Genomic DNA, 24,393 nt, shown 5'->3' on the forward strand with positions numbered 1-24,393 from the left:
AAGACAATATAAATCTTAAACTGTAAACTATGTTACATTACTAAAAGTTACGGCTCGCGAAACGAGTGATCACTTTCAATCTCTGTTAAGATTTTCGAAAAGTTTGAGTTTGATAATTGTAGTTCGAAAATATTTTTAATTCGAAACTTGAGTTTCAAATTTTGATTTTAAAACTTTCTGAGTTCGAAAATTTTTAGTGAGAACTTTGAGTTCGAATTTTTTTTAGTTCAAAATTTTAGATCGAAAACTTTTTAGTTTGAAATTTTGATTTGCAAGTTTTAAGTTTGAAACTTTCTGAGTTCGAAAAAAATTGTTTGAAAATTTGGTTCGAAAAGTTTTTTAGTTTTCAAATTCGGTTCGAGTTCGAAAATTTTAAGTTTAAAAAAATTCATTCCAGAAAATTTTAAAAATTTTAGATTTTCAAAATTTGTTTCAAAATTTTATTTGAAATCTTTCAGTTTGAAAATTTTTGTTTGACAATTTTTGTTTAAATTTTTTATTTGAAACTTTTTAGTTCGAAAATTTTTTTTGAAAAGTTTTTAGTTCTGAAAATTCTTGCACTCAGCGGAACCGTTTCGAAAAAGAATCGGAGCAGTTTAGATTTTCAAAATCTGGCAACATTGTTTCCATCAATGAAGCGCTTACTGATCAACAAACGCTGGGCGTTTAAAAATCGCTCGAACAATGAACTAATCAGATTTAAGCAAAGAGTCATATTTTTATTTAATCCATGAACGGAAACGAGAGTTACTAATTAGGTCCAAAATCACACCATCCCAGCCGCGTTTGTCACTAATGTGTGAGGTCCCTGCTTCAATCCTCAATCAAGTAAGTTCATGTTTTTCTCATGTTTCGTCCTATCATCATCGTTTTGCGGAGACGATAAATTCAACATTTCCTGAAACTAGCACCAAGAATCGAACTCGGGACGATTGCACCACATGTACGGTAACAAAATGACCCCTAAAAGGGAACGAGGTGGACCACCCAAATTTATAGTAATATATATTAGGGTCCAGTACTATTATACCAAATGTTTAAATTGGGTAATTTCTAAAACTTAAGGGGTGGGCCAAGGTACCATTCCCAAAAATTTCAAGGGGTGCACAAATGTACCTATGTCTTATGATAGGGAATAGACCCCTATACATGACCATATAACCATATAAGGTAATAGGTCCTCATCCAAGAGGATAAATTGGATCAAAAAAACCAAACACGTGGTACAACATATTGCTTATGCTTATATTTTGGCAATTTTGTACCCTAAAAGGGAACGAAGTGAACCACCCAAATTTATCATGATACATATTAGAGTCCAGTAGTATATGCTTAAACTGGAAAATTTCCAAAATTTAAAAGATTGGCCATGGTACTCCTCCCAAATTTTTAAAGGGGTGCACAAATGTACCTATGTCTTATAATAGGAAATGGACATCTGTATACGTCCATATAACTATATAAGGTAATAGGACCTCATCCAAGGTGATAAAATGAGCCAAAATACCAAATACGTGGTTGTAGTAAAATTTGGTAATTTTGTGCCCTAAAAGGGATATAATAATACATATTAGGGTCCTATACTATTATACCAAATGTTTAAATTGGGCAATTTCCAAAATTGAAGGGGTTGGGCCAAAGTACTCCACCCAAATTTCAAAGGGGTGCACAAATATATCCATATCTTATGAAAGGTAATGAACCCCTGTATACGTCCATATAACTATATAAGGTAATAGGGCCTCATCCAAGAGGATAAATTGGGCCAAAAGACCAAACACGTGGTACAACGTATTGCTTACGTTTATATTTTGGCAATTTTGTAGCCCTAGAAGGGAACGAGGTGGACCACCCAAATTTATTATAATACATGTTAGGGTCCGGTACTATAATACCAAATATATAAAATGAGCAATTTCCAAAATTTAAGGGGTGGGGCAAAGGACCCCTCCCAAATTTTTAAAGGAGTGCACAAATATATCCATATCTTATGAAAGGTAATGAACCCCTGTATACGTCCATATAACTATATAAGGTAATAGGGCCTCATCCAAGAGGATAAATTGGGCCAAAAGACCAAACACGTGGTACAACGTATTGCTTACGTTTATATTTTGACAATTTTGTACCTCTAAAAGGGAAGATGTTTTCTCCTGTTTCGTCCTATCATTTCTCATCACCATCGTTTTCGCTGGGGACGTTAAATTCAACATTTCCTAAACTAGCACCAAGAATCGAACTCGGTACGATTGCAAGGTATCCATGTTCACCCCTGAAACGGAACAAAGTGGATCACAAAGTACTTATCAAATTTAAGGAAATAATTTTAAATACGCCTCCTTGAAAATTTAGTTCGAAAGTTTTTAGTTTAAAATATTTTTTTCGTTCAAAAAATTTTTGTTTAAATTTTAAAATTTTTCTTTCAATTTTTTAGTTCGAAAAATTTGATTTGAAAATTTAGTTCGAAAGTTTTTAGTTTAAAATTTTTTGTTCGAAATTTTTTTGTTTAAATTTTTTAGTTCGAAATTTTTTTTTGAAATTTTTGTTTCAAAATTTTTAGTTCGAAAATGTTTTGTTTGAAACTTTTTGTTTCAATTTTTTTTGGTTTGAAAAATTTTTAGTTACAATTTTTTTAGTTCGAAAAATTTTTAGTTTTGAAAATTTTTAGTTCGAAAAAAATTTAATTTAAAATTTCTTGCACTCTGCGGAACGGTTTCGAAAAGAATCGGAGCAGTTTAGGTAAGACAAATCTGGCAACATTGTTTCCATTAATGAAGCGCTTACTGAGCGTTTAAAAAATCGCTTAAACTCACAACAATGTGTTATAAGAAATCTACAAGCGACACCCCTCTTTCACCATTGTTACTTTCAGAGACATAGGCTACTAATTCAAGGACAGGAACTCCATCAAGGTAAGAAAGCTGGTAATCATCTTATCTGTCAAAGAGAACGATAATATTTAATGTAAACTTCAGTACAATATCATGATACCAAAAAGTGTTATTTAAGGAGGAGGTTGAACCCTCCATGGGAACTTTACGCATAACCATAAAAAGGGAACTAAATTCTAAGATCCCGGTCTAGGATGGATCGCCGTCATATCGCTCTGTATTTCCCTCATGGACTGGGGGGGCTAAGATCATGTGACTTCTATTCATCAATCAAAATCGAGGTACCAAAACACGCATCTTACCTGTAAACGGAAACAAATGCGTGAGGGATTTCCCCATGTTATACCACGTATTCTGTTCACCGTGTGGTAGGTCTAAAATCATGTGACCTCTATCAGCCAATCAGAATCGAGGTACCAAAGTATACATCAAAGAGGATACCCGAATTTCAAAAATCCCAGGGTCTAAGATCATGTGACCGCTATCAACCAATCAAATTCAAGGTACCAAACCACTCATCTTACCCATAAAAAGGAAACGAATTTTAAAAAATCCCTGAGCCTAAGATCACGTGACCTCTATCAGCCAATCAACATCGTGGTACCAAAGGATTCATCTTACCCGTAAAAGGGAACGAATTTCAAATATCGCAGGGTCTAAAATCACGTGATATCTGTCAACCAATCAGAATCACACATCTTACCCATAAAAGGGAACGAATTTCAAATATCGCAGGGTCTAAAATCACGTGACATTTGTCAACCAATCATAAACACTCAGCTTACCCGTAAAAGGGAACAAATTTCAAAAATCCCGGTCATAAAAGAGAATGAGGGATTTCCCCGCAGGTGACTCATGACGTCATACCACGTGACCTGAAAATTTGAATTTCCCGCGTGGGCGGGGCCTAAAGTCACGTGACCTCTCTCAGCCAATCAGAATCGAGAAAATTTTTGCTGACTCGGCTGGATATACGGGGGGGCCTACTACTTCTATCTAGCAGTAACGTTAAAATTCGAATAGTTTTCAATAGAAACGTAGCAGAAACATTGGCATAGTAATTTTATCCAATTATGAAATTCTATGTGTATGTCGCGGCAAGTTGTTCGAGACATTTGAAACCGAAATACCGCCGTTATTTATATAGCATTAGCGTTAAGATTCGAGTGGTTTTCAGAAAAAAAACGATTCCTATAATCAAATTATTAAATTTTGATAATTTAGCTGTGTATCTTGACTGCATCAACGTCAATTGGGATATTTCCAACGAGACAACGCTGTTATTACGTAGTAGTAATGAAGAAATTTAAACAGTTTCCAGCTAGAATGTAGTAAGATTTGCATAGTAATTTTATCCAATTTTGAAATTCTATGTGTACGTCCCAGCTAACTTTAACATCAAATTGCCCGAAACATTTGAAACCTAATTAACGGCGTTGTTTACATAGCACTGACGTCGAGACTCAAACACTTTTTAGGAGAAATGTTTCGTATATTCAAGTTATTAAATTTTGATATTTAGCTTTGTGTCTTGTCTAAAATTAACATCAATATGTGATAATTTCAACATTAGTAACGACGCCATTTGCCTACCAGTAACATTGGAATTCAAGCAGTTTCCAGCAGGAATATAGTAGCAACGATTCGCTTAGTCAAATTATGAGCTTTTAAAAGTGTTTCCTCCAATTTCACGCATATCAATGATGATAATGGAAATCAAAAACTTATAAGAGCTTAAGTGCACCATATTATTGGTCTCTCCGTACACGAAAAGAATAAGAAAGAAAATAGAAAAACATACACCAAGATACACTACTTCTGTAGGGGTAGTATTAAGCTACCATAACCAAGCAATGAAATGGCGCTTATAGCTCTTATACAGCAAAATTAATTTCACGATATTCATCACTTGTAATGTTAAAACCCTTGCACAAAAGCGAAGTTTTCTTCAAGTTTTTTTTCCATTTGCTGTCTAAGTAATATTTTAGAATTCAGAGTTAAAATTATCTTGGCATTTTTTCTAGGGTGTGCGTTCCGAGCGTAAAAACTACATTCCTGCCTGTTATTGCATTCGTATTGGTTGAGGAGATCAATGACGAAAATCAAAATGTAGCAATGAGAAGTCACTGTCGCGTTCCCATTTAGTATTTGTAGTAGCTTGTAACAGTTGGAAGGGGAAAAGAGCAACCTGGTTAGCTGGTAGTAAGGTCCAGTGCTGAATAATCTTGATTTCCAAGGTAGATTTAAATAATCTCTGACATATCCTGATTGCTGATAGTAACGCCACTGAATGTGTGAAAGGAATGCTGTCAACACTTCAAAATACTTGACTGTTTGTAGTTGTTTTGTGTGAAGTATTCATGGGTTTCATAAAAAATTCTAACATGATTCCTCAGTTGAATACATTGTCTGGTGCTTGTTCTATGCATCGAATATAATTTCACAGCTGTTTCAGATTTAAAATTAGGTTCCAATCATAAAATAGGAAGAGAGCGGTCAATAAATGCTCATCTTTGCTATCTAGATTTTTTCCCCTAAGAAAGGGATCCAGATCTCTATTACAAGAGGCTCGTGCTTGGATCTGCAGTTGCTTGAATAGCCGATTTGATATTTGCTATTTTTCGTTTAATGATTGGGCATTTGGGAAAGTTAGTCGCTAGGCCCCGCTGATAATTCACAAATATCTGCCTGTTCTCTAGTCATTTTCGGGCAGGTATAGGACTCTGCATTTGATACATCTAGGGCGAGCCTGGCATACGGCCTGGGTGTGACTTAGCCGGTAGCATCGATGGTACTGTATGTAGGCACGTTTATTGTATTTTTCAAATAAATTGTACAGTTTAAGAGGATGTCTATTTTTATACAATGTTCTTCATCCGGAACCCTTGGAAGTGTCACTAGAAACAGCTGAAGCGGTATCTTTTTTCTGGCTGTCTTGAAATCCTTCATTTTGGCTTACGCTTTATTTTGATTCCTGGACATTGTGGCATAACCACATTTCTCAATCGTGAATTTGATGTGCTCAATAGATGTATCTATACACAGGTATCGGATAACCGTTTGGAAGTAGGCGGAGGTTTTACTAACTTTTAGGTATATTTATCTTTTGTATATTAGTTCTTGGAGCATAAATTCTTGACTGTAGTGTAGTCTTCGTGATTGGGATATTTTATTTTTATATTTGGGACATTATGAGAAATGTCGGAAGATCTTTGCATATTTGCGACATTATGAGAAATGTCGGAAGCTCTCTGCATATTTAGGCAATATGGCAGAGAGCTTATTATGTCGCCCTGGAGGATAGTCATAAATATAAATCCGACTTGTTAGGGTGGAAGTTTCGGTCGCTACGATGTTCCCTGTAGTTTGTGAGGGCAGTACAACAAATTGATTGCTAATTCCAATTTGAGACGCTGTGAATGATGGATACGGGCATTTCATCTTCTTGGTCTTCGTAGAAGGAGGTGTTTTCACATTTATAGTTTTGTTATCCTGAGCTCCTCGATTAAGCACTGGTTCGCCAAGGATGACACGATGGTGATCTTTGCGGTGGGGACCTCCACGCCAGGCACATGGTGACATTATACTTATTTTACTGTACCTTATAAGTTCAAAGCATTTCACCGTAGGTAATATCAATAACAATAAGATAATACTATTTTTTCTTAACAAAATATATACACGTTATAGTAACTCATTTTTCTATCTTTTTTATTTTTGTATTTTGCAGATATTACACGTTAATCTCACTTGCAAAATGAGCTTAGCAACTAAGTTTTTCGAAACTCTTGAGAAGCATAATGCATTGAGTGATGCTACACAAAGTGTTAAAGGGGCATTAGGTAGAAATGCAAGTGGGAATGCTATGTCAAAGCAAGGAAGATACGAAAATACTCACCGGTGTAGAGATAAAAGTAGAAGTAGATTTAACTATAATGAAAGCAACAACAGTAAAAGAGAATACTACAGAAGTCGTAGCACATCTGATGTTAGAGGCAGAAACAATTCCTGGAGAGACCGAAGTAAATCAAGAAAAGAACGGAATTCCAGAAGTTATTCGTCAGATAGAACACAAACGAGAAATTCTTACTCACCGAGCCACAAAAGGGGAAAGATGGCCTTCTTTCGCGATAAACATGAACAGGACAGATCTATCAATATTGTGAAAACACAATGTGTAAAACAGAATTCTCATGATTCTCACCAAAATATTAAAAACGACGCATATGAAGTAAATTCTTCGTATGACGCTGAGAATGAGAAATGTGAAGATGAATCTTTAGAAACTGATTATAAAGTTTCAAGCGGCGAAGAAGATAAATCTCTTGATCGTGTTGAGATTGAGAAGCGTGAACAGGAAACTATTAAGTGCGATACAATGTCAATTGCTGAAGAAGAGCATCCGCATCATCGTATTTCTGACAGAAAAGTCCATTTTGAACTACCATTAAATGGTCTAAACAAAAGGGACAAAAGCCCAGATACTCGTAAAGCAGAGTCAGGATATTCAGAATTGGCACAGGCACCAAACAATTTCAGAGAAATTAATGTATTTCCCAATTTGGAAGAAATCTTGTCAGAAAAACCAACTTCTACAAGTCCTAACATTGTGAAAGGCGCATATTCGGATGTTGAACACTATTTAGATGTCCATTTTCGTCTTCTACGAGAAGATTTTTTTGCAACTTTGAGAAATGGTATTCACGAATATATGGATCTGGCTTCTATGTACACTGAGTATGAAAAACCACAGACCGTAAGAATTTACAGAGGAATGAAATTTCAAGCACCACGTTATGTAAATGGCAAAAAGAGCTTTAGAATAAGATTCAATCAGGAAGATGAATTGGAACTTTCTAAGTGTGAACATTCCAAGCGGTTTTTAAATGGCTCTCTTTTGCTCTTTACGAGTAATAACTTACAAAGTATCATCTGTGGAACTGTTACTGAAAGAATCATTAATCCTTTTGTAATTATTGCTGTCGAACTGCAAGAACCTGTAGATCCCAAGGGCTTATTTAATGAAGAATTTGTAATGGTTGAATCTGAGACCTATTTTGTTCCATACAGACATGTGCTCACTGCACTGAAGCAAATGAGCACTACTGACTTCCCCATGGAACGCTACATTGTTGATGTCAATTGTGAAACAATTCCACCACTTTATTTGCGAAATGGGCTATTCAATAATTACAATATTGGCGAGAACAATATCCCAATATTTGAACTCGCTGATTGGTTATTGGCAAGTGATTTGGAATTGGATGACTCCCAATACAGAGCATTTCAATCAGCCTTGACAAGAGAATTCGTTATTATTCAAGGCCCCCCTGGAACAGGGAAAACATATCTAGGATTAAAAATAGCGAAAGTTTTGATTGAGAACATAGTGATGTCAAGCGAAAGCAACTGTCCATTGTTGATTGTATGTTACACAAATCATGCTTTGGATCTGTTCCTGGAAGGTTTAACAAAATTCACCAAAAATTTAGTTCGTGTAGGTGATCAATCACGAAACGCGACAATGAAAGTATACAACTTGAGAGAAAAAAGAAGGCAATTTAGACTTGGAAGACGAGGCTTAGCTACCTTAAATGTAACTCAGAGAAAATTAGATGACTGTGCTACAAAACTTCAACTTATAGAGTATGGACTTAAGAGAGTTACAGAGGATTTCGGAATTGTTTCAATTGAAACGCTACGAAAATTTAATATTCTTAATGATGAACAGTATGTTTCATTAACGGAAAACAAAATATGTCTCCTTTCTGATTGGTTGTATAATGCAGAAGACCACAGTGATGAAGAAGAATACACTAAAGTGGATGAAACTAAAGAGCTTGCATCTAAAAATGATATCGCCTTGGAAAATCCATTGCTGAATTCGGCAGATGACATTCCACAATTGATACCAGATTTTCGTGTAGAATTCGAGTTACATTTTTCCGCTTTGAAATGTGATATAGACTCTGTTCAACAGGAAATAGATTGTTATAATGAAGAACTTGTTGATACAAGTAGAATCGATGCAAAATTTAGAGAACTGACGGATAAATTAAGGCGTCTTATTCACAAACAAAGGTACTTTAGTGATAAGCTTACTACAAGTGACTGTAGAAATGGCAGTAATTTAAACAACTTGTTAAGGCTAACGGATATATCAAAGCTCTTGTATGCAGAAAGGTGGCAGTTGTATTTTTGTTGGGTGCGTAGACTCGAAAAGATCTTAAATGATGAATTGCTCGAAACCAAATCACAATATTATGTTGAATACAAGGCCTATACTGATCTTCAACAAGAAGAGGACATACGCATTTTGAAGAACTCTCATGTTGTAGGTATGACTACCACAGGAGCAGCAAAGATGCAGAACGTATTGCAGCAACTGAAGCCGAAAATTGGTAAGTTGCTGATTCCTTAACATGAAAAATATGTACTTCTAAATATGTGTATACATTTATATCTCATTATAATTCTGGATCTATTTATAACAAACTACGGATATGTTCAAGGTGTTGGTCGTCGATTATCTTGTTCGTGGATCAATCACATAAGGAAACAATGTATTGGTCAAATCTACATCAAAATTAATTGTTATAATAATCAGGCTTGTGAGCAGATGTGGATATAGCTATTAAGCATTCGGAGTTTCGATTTAACATGAATCATGAACACTCTTCACTATACACACTACACCACATTACACTCTTCAATATACAGATATGAAAAGCCATGAAATACCTACTAATCAGGCACGTAGCCAGGATTTCGTAAAGGGTAGGGGACTCCGTAACATGAGATACTGTAGTCATCACACCAGGGACTCGATCATTCTAAACTATTTTACTGTCAACATATATTGGTTCTTATTAATCCAATGTTCTCGGGATTGCTGCCAGAGTGAGTGTTGCTGTGCTGACCTTTCGTTACCATACAGCGGCAACATCTTCAAAGCTATGTGTTGAAGTGTGCTGGTCGTACAGATTATATTGTGGTCTTTAAGAATCGCTGTGTTCCTATTGGTTGTTTCTGTTGGCCAATGGCGTGCTGTGATTTTGCTGGTGGAAACTGCTATCTGATTGGCTGATGGTTCTTTTCGTAGTGAGAAGCTGGATCCAGATGTCAGGTAGATGATAACCTTCGTCTCTGTTGATGGATGGCTTGTATGTACGGATGAAGAGAGATTCATGTATTTTCCTGTCCCAGAACTGTTTGCTTTTCTTTAGTACTTCAATTTGGTCCCACATGGCCGTATGATTGTATTGTATGCAGTGTTCGGCTATTGCAGATTTTCCCGGTTGTTTAAGTCTGGTGTGTCGCTGGTGTTCTTTCATTTTGTCTTCAATGTTCCTTCCTGTTTCACCTATGTAAGTAGGGTTACATTCACAGGTGATCCTATAGATGCCTGGTGTCTTTAATCCCAATGAGTCTTTTGCACTTGGTAGTAAACTCTTGATCTTCGGTGGAGGGCAGTGTACAGTCTTAATGTTAACAAAGTGCTTTTTCTTTGTTATCACTTCGATTTACGTTTTCTCAGGCTCTTTCAGAATTTACCATTGCAATCCCATAAGGAAAAATCGCAATTTGACCTTTGACCCTATATCTCTTCAATCTTTAGTACAAGTGACATGCTTCTATGGCGAAACAAAACTTATGTCCTTCGTCTAAACTTACACCAAATTGGACGGCTTTACCTCATACCACTTTTGCACAGTGAACAAATGAAAGTGACAGACGAATTAATCAACCCTCTGTATATATATATATATATATATATATATATATATATACAGGATGGGGCAAATAAAAGCGGCCCGGACTTGTGGATACGATTGAACGTGAATATATGCTGAAGATACCGCTTCAGCATTTTCTTCTGATACTTCCAAGTTTTCAACATTCACAACACGTGACACGCACACCAGTGGTTCAGACCTTAGTGCGGTGTATGCCAGTGTGAGTTGAGCGGTGCACAGATGAATATGGTACTCACAGTGCAGCAGAGGTGTTCGTTGTGGAAACTTACGTGAAATCAAATTCGTGGAAAGAGTGCGGTCAGTTGTTTGTCCATGAATATCATAGTGTCAAAGTGTCAGCAGAGTACAATGCAACGATTAGTCAGAGAGAATCTGTTTTGCATAAAGCAAAAAACAGTCCAAAACGTGTCCGAACACCTGAAATTGTGGTCATTTTCATTCATGTGGTCATTCAAGAGATGAATAGTGGTCATTTTCAATATCTGTTAAAAGCAGGTTAGCGAGCTATTTCTTTTCATTTCGTGTGTTTCTTTGTACCCTGGAACTCTGTTCTCCGGGCCACTTTTATTTGACCCACAATGTATAATGACAAGTTTTTACGGGCCCCATGCTAAATCGAAGCTCCTAATCCATAGTGTACTCACCAATACATTTATAATGCATACTATTATTGATAGAATAAAATTGAGAATTTAATTTTATTATTATTCTCTCTTTAATGAACAAAATAATTTACGGAATAGTACAGTATGCGTTTAATCTTATTAATCTTACTTGATAAAAGTGGGCTTAATTAGTTCATAATCAAAAGAAATGAACTATAATATAATATAGTATTCATATTATTCGAATAAAATATAGTATCCGTCCCAATCTAGAACAGAATTGTAACTAAATTAATGATATTTTACAACTTGCAATATGCGTATAAATGTGACAATATTAGTTTTAGTAACAGTAAATCTATTATTTCTCTAAATGTCGCTAATAAAGTGTGCAAAGATAAGAGAATTAATGTAATTTTAATCTGTTTGATTAACTAAAGAAATGTTTAAGGCATAATTGAATTATTACTTTACGAAGAAGTTTTTATTCTTATATTTTTTCTTATTAAGCTAGAGTATTATCTAATACGAAATATGCAGTACAATTTTTCCTTAAACCGATTTAAAAAGATTATATATGGTAATCTCATTAAGTAGGTCCTTTCACAAGTTTCTTAGAAAATTACCTAGTAGAATGTTGTCCAAGCAGAAACTATAAGATTTTGAAACAGGAAATACGTAGTTACAATTGGCGACGTATATTGTACAGTGGATGATTTACCTATTCTAAATCACATGCTTTGCTTTCAGCCTGTGCTTTATACGTCTCGTGCACAGGCGCATTGCCATGGAGGAGTAGCTGATATGTCGACATTTTGCCATGACGTTTTCTCTATCACATCCTGGAGTGATATAATGCTGTTAGCATCGAATTCCTGAGCTATCCATATGTTTGGACGAATTACATGAGCAAAATATCTGTGGCCTTTTGCTCCAAAAGATGGTAACATGATATTTTACCGCGGGCATATACAAAAATCTTTACCAGTCTGAGACTCTTGTATTTCCATTGCATTGATATGTTGAGCTTGTATCTCATCAACCCTTCATTATTGTTGAGAAAAAGAAATGTCTGGGTTTGTTAGGACAAAATCCAAAATTCTTTACTGACAGTGCTGACAAGGGAACCTTCCGAAAATGATAGTTGCAGTGAAAGTTGTGACCTATGCCAATTAGAAGAGCTGTAACAGAGATGAGTATTCCCAAAAAATTAGCTGCTCATAGCAATAGGTTCAAGAAATATAAGGGGTGGAAGTTCGGGAAACAGCAAGGTCGGACAAGAGGAGAAAAGTGCAAATTCCGCAAAAAAAAAAAAAAAAGGGGTCACGACAAAATACAATGCTGACAAGTGATGTATAGAAAGAGACTTGCCACAATAGGGAACAAATGAAGGCCACCATTGGGGTTAACAGTGTTGCCAACTGCAATGAAAAGTATATGTTTTGCAAAGAGCACTATATGAAGTGAGTGCAATATTTAGTGTCAACCTGTCATGTAGAACATAAGATATGACGTGTATAATCAGTAGTACAATCTAACAAAAGAAAATAGAAAAACAGAAGTACGAAAAATACGGAAAAGACGGGGTTGGCCATAATGCGCCACATTTGATCACGAGCTGTGCATATTAGAATGAACAAAACAAGTAAACACCAACTATGCAGGAAACCGACGTACCTAGAGTCGAAAAGAAAAACAAGTTCCAAAGTTGGCAACACTGGCCATGAAAATCCAGACAAGTCTAATATAGTTAGGCCACTCGCTTCACAAAAAGAAAATTCCGGCGACAGGCATCACTCGGAATGCATCAATGCTGGACTGATTGAGGCAATGTCAAGTCGGGGAATATGAAATGCATGCAACAACGCATATCAGAAATATTTACTATATGGTATTTCAAAATGGCCGCCAAAATATCTGCTCGGTGACAAGAACAACGTGCATTTTTAGCGGCCATTTTGCAACCCGTGCTTCATATAGCAAATGTTTCTTATAGGCGGTGTTGCATCTATCCAAAGAAATATCATCCGCCCCCTGTTCCCATTTGAAATGTTGCGGTTGACCACTCGAGCCTTATGATGGGGGCCCTGAGAAACTTGCTTCTTACAAAGTTTTCTTGGCCTTCGACATGAGTACATTTCTGTGCAAATGGATTTGCAACATCTCTTTTCGCTTCGCAGCAATTTGAGATCACAATGTTCGATGCCATGTTAAGACACGACATATAATTGTGGCAGCCATTTTAAATTCCTTCCTTCATATAGCAAATGTTTCCTATAGGTGTTGTTGCACATTCCATGATCTATCGAAAGAAGTACCACTCGGTCCCTGTTGCCATTTGAAAGTTTGAAGTTGGCTCCTAGGGCCCTATGATGGGGATCCTGGGAGCACTTGCTGCTCACAGACTTTTATCACCCCCCTGACATTGGTACATTCCTGCACAACTGGATCCGTCACATTTTTGTTCGTTTCGCAAGTCTTTCAGGTCACAAAGTTTGGTGGGACACCCTGTATATTCCCACATACGACCCAACCATGACATAATACTTTTATTATCGGTTGTTGGCTCAACCCAACAATTTCATGTTCCCCGACTTGACATTGCCTCAATCATTCCAGCATTGATGCAGTGATGCCTGTTGCCGGAATTTTGTTTTTGTGAAGCGAGTGACCTAACTATATTAAACTTGTCTGGATTTTCATGGCCAGTGTTGCCAACTTTGGCACTCGTTTTTCTTTTCGACTCTAGGTACGTCGGTTTCCTGCATAGTTGGTGCTTTCTTGTTTTGTTCATTCTAATATGCACAGCTCGTGATCAAATGTGGCGCATTTTGGCCAACTCTGTCTTTTCCGTATTTTTCGTCTTCTGTTTTTTCTATTTTCTTTTGTTAGATTGTACCACTGATTATACACGTCATATCTTATGTTCTACATGACAGGTTGACACTAAATATTGCACTCACTTCATATAGTGCTCTTTGCAAAACATATACTTTTCATTGCAGTTGGCAACACTGTTAACCCCAATGGTAGCCTTCATTTGTTCCCTATTGTGGCAAGTCTCTTTCTATGCATCACTTGTCAGCATTGTATTTGGTCGTGCCCCCCTTTTTGCGGAATTTGCACTTTTCCCCCTCTTATCCAACCTTGCTGTTTCCACCCCTTATATTTCTTGAGCCTATTGCTATGGGCAGCTAATTTTTTGGGAATGCTCATCTCTGTTACAGCTCTTTCAATTGGCATAGGTCACATCTTTCACTGCAACTATCATTTTTGGAAGGTTCCTTTGTGAGGAAAAATTTCTTATCTGTTGTCGGGGTACGCAACAAATGTACATAAACAATTTCGAAGCACATTATTCATGCATACTCTGCAATACGCATCTACATGATAAAGAATATACAAGTGTTCAATAGGCTAAGCTACCTATCACAGCATAGTTGCAATGACAGACATACACAATATTGTCCATGCGTTTGGGGACAACTTTTTGGTTGTTATGCATCATCTTTCGGAACAGTTTATAGATGGTATTCGTAGTATAAAGAAATATAAATTTCTTTAAAAAGGAGAAAAAACCAAATGATTTAAACGAAGGTGATTTACGGTAGATGACTGCAGTATAGAGTAGTAGTGGATCTTCTTAGTGTCAAGAAAAAGTCTAAGTCAAACAAATTAATCTTTTCAGTGCTGTGGCCATTACAGTGATGACTGCAGAATTCGGTATTATCACTATGGCCGCCGTCGCGATAGTGACGGTGGACGACTATACACTACAAAAATGTCTTCTGTGTTATCTCGTTCGTTTTGAAACTTCATCATGTGTTATTTTTTTCATGCTAGATTGTAATATAACATTTCATTAATTGTGAAATAATCTCAGAAGGAAAGTTTGACGGTCTCTGAATACAAGCACTCATATTTGAACTCAGTGAAAAGATTGAATGGTTCAAAAAAGGTTGAATGGTTAGTGAGTATATCTGGAGTCTGGATAATCGAACAATCCTTCTTCGTCGAATGCAGCAGTAATTCCTGCAGGGTTTCGTCTTTAATTTTTGCAAAAATGAAAATAAAAGTTCTAGGAAACTAATGTCTTCTTTAGCATTTAGCTAAAAAGCCAACGCAGATTAAACTTTGTTATCGTATTCTATGTACCGTAATTATTTTTATTATTATATTTGTTAGTTATTGTGGAGGAAGCTGCTGAAGTCTTGGAATCACATATTGTTGCGTCTCTTACCTCCGCCTGCGAACATCTTATTCTAATAGGTAAGTCTATTAATATTAATAATATTCCCTTTACAATTGGAAAAGATGTAGGTATTCACCTTGTAAATTAATATTGTAGGAAGTAGCATACTTTTAACGTATACATTCAGAAAGTGCTAGTTCGTAACTTCTCTTTCCGTTCAGGGCACAACTGTACTTTGTTGTATGGTCCTCTGTAAACATTTGCTACACTATGGGAGACTTCGTTTTGTGCACACACAGCTTGTCTCCAGAAGTTAGATGATTCTTTCATTCCAAGTGGAAATGTAGCAGAATGTTTGAAAAAAGTACCTATTGTTTTACAATCAAGGAAGTATTATGGCCTATCAGACTGCTTTTAGTGAAGATATGTAGTATAATCTATGATAAACACATCAACTTCTATCAACACTTTGTTGTTTCCGACAAATTGCTACTTCGTAATTCAACAATTTTCCTAATAGCCTATTAATCATAGACCTTCTCGAGTAACCTGGCACTGAAACCTTTGTGCTTTCACTGTCTAAGAACTCGACACATTTGCACAAAAGATACTAGAACTAACTATTTGAGTAAACAAAAAATCCAGCAGAGCCTGCTAAACGAAGACGTAAACATTAATTATATAATATGTTGATCTAACTGAAGTGCTTGTCCTTCACTGAATTGCGCTAAAAAAAAAAAAAAAAAAAAAAAAAAAAAAAATCATTGCCAAGAAGCCCACATAGTTTAATAAATACGTCCATATTTGCTCTTCTTACCGAGTTTTAACTAAATGAAGCTTCCAAAGTCCCTTTCTTACGTCCAAAATGTCCACACTCAACCAATTTCGTGATTACTGTAAAGGATAATGTTAGACTCTCCGGTAATAAGTTAGGCTTTTCTTCTGTGATGATTTTTCTCAAGTAGAAGGTAAATAGTTTTCTCGCACATGAAACCAATAGCTTCACCTCATTGCTTTTACAAATATAACACCAAAATCAAACAAGAGTCTAGCCAGTGGAAAACCCCCGACTCCCCCTGACCAAAAAAGAATCAAGACAAGAGGGGTCGAATGTTAAGATGATGATCATTGTTCGTGGAATTGTGTACCGGGAATTTTTTCCCCCTGGTCAGAATTTTAACCAGTACTTTGTTTGGAAGTTGTAAGACGTTTGCGGGAAGATGTGCAAAAGAAACACCTGGAACTCTGGCGATAAGATGACTGATTCCTTCATCATGACAAAGACCCTCCCCCCATACACGTTCGTGTCTGTGGACCGGTATTTCGCTCTCAGGAAAGTGCTATCGTTCCCTACCCCCCATATTCGCCGATCTAGCTCTGTGCGACTGTTTCCTGTTCCCGAGAACGAAAAAACAAATCTAAAAGGGAAGCGTTCTGATGATATGGAGGCTGTAAAAAGAAGTTCGCAAAGGGCACTGGATGATATGAAAGTTGAACAGTTCCAGAGGTGCTTCAAACAGTGAGAAGAAAGACTGAATAAGTGGATCGCCTCTAATAGAGGTTACTTAGAATGAAACTGAAAGAACTTTGTAAAGAAAACTTAATAAATCAATTGTTTTAGAACAAAAATATAAAGAAGAAACGTAAGGTAAAAGAAATGTAAAATTATTTAAAAATGTAATAAAATTATACTACAATAAATGTACAACAATTTCCTCGAAATTTAGTCGAACTCTCATTATGAACAAAGCCATTTGAAATTAAGTTAAAACTATATAAATAAAACTCGGATAGAATACCAAAAAATGAATGTATTTAATAACAAATATCTGTATGAAAATTATATAGAATGTATAAAAATACATTAATTTTTATTAATATAGATACATCAATCAGTTCTTGCGGAGTAAATTATGTTCTTTGTTTAAAAGAAACTAAACTTTGCGCGCTTAATAAGGCATTTTTATTTAAAAAATAATAATAAAATAAATAGTTCATTTTCAAGGACCAGGTGTGTGTTTAAAAAGACCGAGCTTTTTCTTTTCTTGTTTTACTTGCTTATTATACAACCTTTCAACCACTATCTCCTTCAAAGTACTTCCCTCTACTGTCAATACACCGTTCCCATCTCGTGTCTTCTACTTTTAGAACGCCTGCTGCAAGTAACGTTTTTCGATTAAGTGTAGCCTTTTGCTTAATTTCCTCTATGGACTGGAAACGACGACCTTCCAAAGTGGCTATAAGTTGAGAAGTAGAAAAAGATCTGTTGGAACCATGTCCGGAGAATAGGGTGTGTGGGACACAATGGAAGTGGGATGGTTTGGCAAATAATTTGCAAGTTTTTCAGTCAGAACTTAAATTCAAGATCCTAGACTTGTCTCAATGTCTTCAGCAAACTTACAGACAGTTACACGACCATGTTCACGAATTACAAAGCGCACAATCTCAACATGTTTGTCATCTGTTGACTTGAAAAGTGGTTCAGTCTTTGGAACTTGTGGAACCAAATTTGTGCCCTTTCTAAAACGCTTAAACCAATCATAGCACTTAATGAGGCATTTTAACCATTCGGCTAATGCAACCATCCTGTTGAGTTAAGTATTTGAAATGTTCTCAATAAGGTTTTACCCAGTTTTACTCAAAATTTCACACAGAGCCGTTTTTCCTCTAACTTCTTCATTCTTATCTTTTCACCAATCCGAAGAACATCTTATGCACGTCGCCACTTAGTCGATAGTTACTCGACAACTAACGCATAGATCGGAACTAAGTAAAAGGCGACTTTTACCAACTTGTGCCGCTACGTGTGCACGGATGCTATCTGCAGAAGTTGATAAGCTATTCAAAAATTCGATCGTTTTTGGACATACCTCATATTAATTTTAAAATATTACTTATTTGTTGCAGCGTATTGTCTGCTAATAATGTGTGTACACACGTGTCAATATGCTTTTATAGGTGATCACAAGCAACTACGGCCTAAAACAGCAACGTATATATTAGCGAAGGAGTTCCATCTTGATGTTTCGTTATTTGAGCGAATGATCAATAATGGTTTGCACTATGATCAACTGGAAGTCCAACACCGGATGCGTCCAGAAATTTCTAAGTTGATTGTGCCAGCGATCTATCCTGTGCTACACAAAGATAAGTCCGTCCTCAATTTCGACGACGTAATTGGTGTATCCAAAAATCTTTTCTTTATAACTCATTCTCATTCGGAACAAGAGGTAAGAACTTTATGGTATTGTTAATATATCATTTTTAACTGCATGGTTGTAGTTTCAGAAGAGTTATGACTCATTAATAAAGAGTATGAAAAGACCTCATCAAATATTAGTGTGGATTATTGCATTGTATTGAGTAGAAAGTGAATACTGTGCAGAAACGAGGAAAAGCATCTTATTTCCTTTGGAAGCTGATAAAAATGTGTTCAAAACATTCACCATGGAACAAAAGTATTTGAACAGACTCATATTAAGCTTTCCTGGAGCTGAGCTTTCCAAAGAAAGATGATTTCTTTTCGCAAACACAAAAAAAAAAAAAAAAAAAAAGTTATGACATGAATGTAGTACTTACGTTACTTGGCACTAATGTGTTCTGCAATAGAAATATGATTGTAATAATTAAAATTTGAGTGTTTATTAAATAGACTCGATAATTGTTTTGCGTGGTCTTAGTGTATTTAAACAATAGAGATAGGGTGAAGCAGACCTACGAAAGTCAGATCCGGAAAGCAAATGAAAATGAATTATTCATTCCCGTTGTGCCTAATTCCCGTTCTGCCTACAGAGCCTCCAGCATTTTGTAGAAAATATTTTTAATGATCTTATCTTTAGACAGAATGGTAATTCCCGTTCTGCTTACTTCCCGTCCTGCCTAATCTTTCGAGACGGGGAATTCTGTGCAGGAGGGAATATTTCTTTAGTAATTCTAAAAGCTTCTGTAAGAACAACAACTATCTCTACAAGTTTCATCATACATGGATAATTGATTGACTCAGTTGCAAGAAAGCCATTATACATTGTATCTAAAACGAACATTAAAAAAAAAAAAAAAAACTTATTTCGATCTAATATCAAGTCATTTCAAAACAAAATTATATTTTCGTTTCCAGTAGTTTACCTCCAGCATGCTAAGGTTTGCAGTACTAAAAAAAATGCCACAGTTCACATCTCCGAGACATGTTTGGCCATACATTAAACAAACAATGCAAGAGGGTGCATAAGGCGGCCCTTTTGAAAAAAAGAGCCTCTGTCTTCTACATCACAGCTCCTTCTTCGGTATTACCTTAACAGGTGATTTGTCTTCTAACACAATTCTATACTACATGCAATCGTCAATGTAAATACCACATATCGTCAATATAGCCAATATATTTTAAACATCTCACCATCACTGTTCTAAATGCAAACAGTATGCAACTGCATCTGTGTAAGCCACCAAGTCTATTACATGTAATTCCAGACGTCTTTTCAATGATTTTATTTTCTGTTCAATTCGCCTATATTTCAGCTTTGGTTCCTTCGGCTTTTTTCCTACCTCTAACATTAGCATGCAAGCTTCATTCTCACTTTGTTCTTGTTGCAACGGCTGTACAAATGTAAAAATATTCGGATGTTCTTTTGTCAGTTTTCTGTTTAATTTAGAGTGCCACCCCTCTACAACATTAGTTGTTCTTCCCTCATCATTATCATAATGGGTTCCATATACCTCTGGAAAAAGAGAAACATTAATTACATGAAACAAATCAAAGCTTGACAATTGACATTCAACAGCGATTGGAAGTTTGACTAAGGATAGTGTCTGTTGTTTGTTGTTAGTAACACGGTAAATTTATAAGTATTTAGTTTTGTAATCATTACACTACTATGGGGTTAATTTCAGATCTCTGGTATGAGCAGATTAAAATTTCGTATTGACATGCAGACCTCAGAAATGATTTTCTTATGGAATGAGAATAATAATTACGCTTACCACACTCCATTAAAGACCTATGTACCATTTCATATGCAGAAACTTCTGAGCTCACAATTGTAGAGCACATAGGCAATACAGTAATGTCAAACGAAACTAAAGGACTAAAATGACCTAATGAGTACATATGAAATACTAATCACTGCTAACGTACATAGATTTCGTTTCCCAAACGAAAACCGTATATATTTGGTAAAAAACATTTCAAACGAAAAACAGATAGTAAAATAGCGTAGAAAATAAGGTAACTACTATATCGTACTTACTTTGTGAAGATGGCGTCTGTATCGTCCAACCATGTTGCGACTAAATAGCCATGAAACTTTTCTGCGTTTTGCACTTCTGGGGCATTCTCTTGAAGGTGCAGGAACATGTCACTCACTTGCTCCATTGGCACAAGTGGTAGTGCAGCAGCCCGTGGTATCCACTTCCTGACCTCTTTGTCTTCTTCATAAAAAGTGGACACTCACGATGACTGAACTTTTCTCCACAAACATTGGGTGTAATTGAAGAAACATCCACGAATGGCTGCATCCGGAAAAACACCAGTACCGGCATTGGTAACCGCTCTTTCGAAGTCTATAATCACTGTAGTAGGGTTAAAGTTGAAACCACTTGCAGAAGCCGCATCTTTAATCAGAAGCAGCATCCTACGATAGTCTTCCTCTTTCTTAGTAGGCAATAAACAAAGTAGGAACGGAAAAGTCTGCCCCAAATAAGTCCCATGTATAGTGTAAAGCTGCTGAAATATATGGGGAGGTGCTTTAAAGGTTCCATCCATCCAAATTGTCTTCGAGGTTGCATGCTTCCGTAAGTTTCCAGTTGTCCCAAAGACCTGCAGAATATAATATTAATATTTAGTTCCCCTAATATATTAATAATTATTAGTGTATTAGCTAACTAATATATTAATAAACTTATTAAATTTAAGCAAAATACATATTTAATATTGAATTTTCAAACATGCTGCAAGCTTGATCCCAGATAGCACAGAAATTTTTTTTAAAAATGTTTAAAAATTTGGAAAGACAAACTTAAAAGTTTGCAAAAAACTTGCCTTTTCAAATGAGAAAATTTGCCGAAAGTTCAATGCAAATAACGAAGTTGACGCTGACTGAGTTTGCAGCAAAGTTGCCTCAGAAAATGAAAACATCTGCCAATACAAACGAAATGTTTGCGACTGCACAGCAAGAAAGTTTACCAGGACTTTGCTGCAAATATTTTGTGCAAATTTTCTTTGACAAAATTTCCGAAAATGAGCTGATAAATTTGGTGAAAATATCAAAAGGTTTGCAGCAACATTGCAGAAAGTGTTTTCACGATCGCAAGATCATGTTTGTTGCAAATGTATCAGGTAATGTTTGCTGCAAATTTGTAAAGTGAAACCTAACTTTAAGAAAACATCAAAATTTTTATAATGTGGATCCGTCTTTTCTTACTGGCAAGCATTAAACATCTTTAGCTACTTGCCAAAGATAAGAAACTTATGAACGATAAACGCACAGACAAAGGATATCACAATTTATCTACTTACTCAACGATCATATCCCTGTACTTACTCTCACACACATTCACAAAATAGCGTCAGGCTGCCTGGGTCAATAAAAACATCTGATAAGAGACCAGTGAGTTTATTCTGGAGTCCTCTGGTGTATTGGTTTTTCCCGATTCTCACTTCCCGCTTGTTTTGTCACAGTTCATGTAACGGAGTGAATTCTGGGTACGATGCGCGCGCACTCGGTAATATCATCACATATTTGCTGTCAGCAAGTTTTTCGAAACAAGTTTTTTACAGAGTTGCGAACTGTTTGCGACGGCAAACTTTCAACGCTATATTTTCAAAAAAGATGCAAGTTAATTGCAGTGGTGAATTTATTTTTACAAATCAGCGAAAATTTGCAGATCATATTGAAAGATTTTAATAAATATTAAGAAAGTTTGCCTTCGCAAACTTTCAGATTAATTGTTCCACTAAACGAAGCAAAAAATTGCCGCAAGTATTCGTGCTATCTGGGGATATGTGGTAGGTGGTGGTGATGATATAAAATAAGTAGATTGAGGAAGTCCAAGGGCGCCGAGTTCTTTGTAAATTGGGGGGAGGCATTCAGATGCAGAAGGTATATATATAAGAATTTTAAGACAATTTGCATTCAAATTATGCCGAATATTGAATATTCATAAATACAATAGGGGGCCCACATGAGCTTTGGGAAGGCGGGGCCCTCTCGGATCGGTGCTCTTGAGAAAGCCTAGTCTATTGCATCATTATATAGTAAGTCTTTCGTAGTCTTTTATCTTCCGTTTTAACGAAGTGCAAGAGAATTTACGTAAATCAATTATAATAATGGAACGGCAGAATGCATACCTAAACGAAAACGTTCCGGTATATAGGCCTAAAACGAGTAAAGAACTCATACAAGTGCCTACACGGAAGCTAGACACTAACAGACATGCGCTAGTCTGAAAATAGTTTTACAAAATAAACAAATTTTGTATCCACTACCAACACAAAATTAAATGATCCTGAGTAAAAAGACTTTTGCGTCTTCTACTTTTTGACGTTTAGGTAAAATGAAGAAGAAAGGGGCGGGGAAGAGGGGTAGGGTAAGAACGTGGCAACAGGGACTTGTCAAACAGAAAGCGGTAAGTGTTCTGACCGCCTAGGTGCTCCTAGCGCCACCGAAGAAATTGAAGTTCAGACATGTCATCTGTGTCTTGCTAGACCGAAATAAGCTTATTTTGTGTTCGTTTCAGTTACAATGTCAAACGACTTTCTTGTAACTGAATCAATTAATTTTCCATTTCTCTGTAAGTATTTAAAAATCACATCTTTACTAAAGTAGACGTGAATAACGCTGCTAATAACAGAACTGTACCTAGTCATTTTTCCGAGAAGAACAAGTAGAATAACATCTAAAATATAAAACTTGAAGAAATAGTTATTCTTCTTACAGAATCTATTAGAATTACTAAAGAAAAATTCCCTAGAAAAGATCCCTCACTGCACAAATTCCCCGTCTCGAAAGCTTAGGCAGAACGGGAAGACACCAAATGAATAATGTATGATTTCTTTCCTTTTTTAAACGTCAGGCGTAATAGGAAGTGTGTAGCTGGTTATGAAGACTTGATTTTTAAACTGTGAAAATATTTTTGTAAACTTTTGATTATGAACCAGGCCCATTGTGCCCGGAAGTTTGATAATTATTTTGTTTTTGCCTACGGAGCATCATAAATTGGCTATTACTGCTGTAAACTATGAAACTAAGCCTCGTGTCATACATTTACGCGAGAACATGCATAGCGTCTTTTCAGTTTTTCTTCCTCGAGTAGCAAAACAAATACTCTCGCCCCCCTCGTGTGTAGTGAGCAGAAAGTGAATACTGCACAGAAACGACAAATAGTATTTTATTTCCTATGGAGGCTGGTAAAAATGTGTTCGAAACATTCACCATGGAACAATATTTGAACAGGCTCACGGAATCGGCACTAAGCTTAGGGGTTTTATTATCACCTTATTCCTTCATCTCCTGCCCGCCGCAGGGAGGTAAGAAATGGAGGTTGAGTCTGTTGTTTCAGTGGGTTGAGAGTGTGTTTACATTGTATAAGAGACCCGACATTTACACGACGGAGGAGGAGGCTAGAAACAATCAAACCAGAATACATGAGCAGAGGGTAACAAGAAGAATCGTAACTTACGCTATATTGCCATATCTCTCATGAACATCAATCAGGGTCGTCCATATCCATATTAAAGTAACGAAACTTCGTGTTTAGTCGTAACTCATTCGTAAACAGAAGTTCTTATATTCTTCGTATTAATTGGGAAGACTTTGTGACTACATTATAGAGCCACCCCTGTATGTTACTCTGAGTATGAGCAACAACAACTTAGCACAGATCTAGCTTAGATTGGCCAGACTAATGAGTGTACCAATTTTAAGAGATAATACTCCCAACAGTTTCAATAAGTG

The 24,393-nt window shown here is 36.2% G+C and overlaps 1 protein-coding gene across 1 annotated transcript in view; it reads left to right on the forward strand.

Annotated features, from left to right (window-relative positions):
• Positions 1-6,625: 6,625 nt before the first annotated feature.
• The window catches only part of LOC145670164 (NFX1-type zinc finger-containing protein 1-like), a 71,934-nt gene continuing 54,166 nt past the window's right edge, over positions 6,626-24,393 (forward strand). The window contains exons 1-3 of the mRNA XM_081738543.1: positions 6,626-9,292; positions 15,439-15,522; positions 18,404-18,675. Of these exons, the coding sequence (XP_081594669.1) occupies positions 6,649-9,292; positions 15,439-15,522; positions 18,404-18,675 (3,000 nt within the window). The 5' untranslated portion in view covers positions 6,626-6,648. The remainder of the gene's footprint in view (positions 9,293-15,438; positions 15,523-18,403; positions 18,676-24,393) is intronic.

This window comes from Thermobia domestica, chromosome 1, assembly GCF_964235325.1.
Source record: "Thermobia domestica chromosome 1, izTheDome1.hap1.1, whole genome shotgun sequence".
NCBI classification, from domain to species: Eukaryota; Metazoa; Arthropoda; class Insecta; order Zygentoma; family Lepismatidae; genus Thermobia; species Thermobia domestica.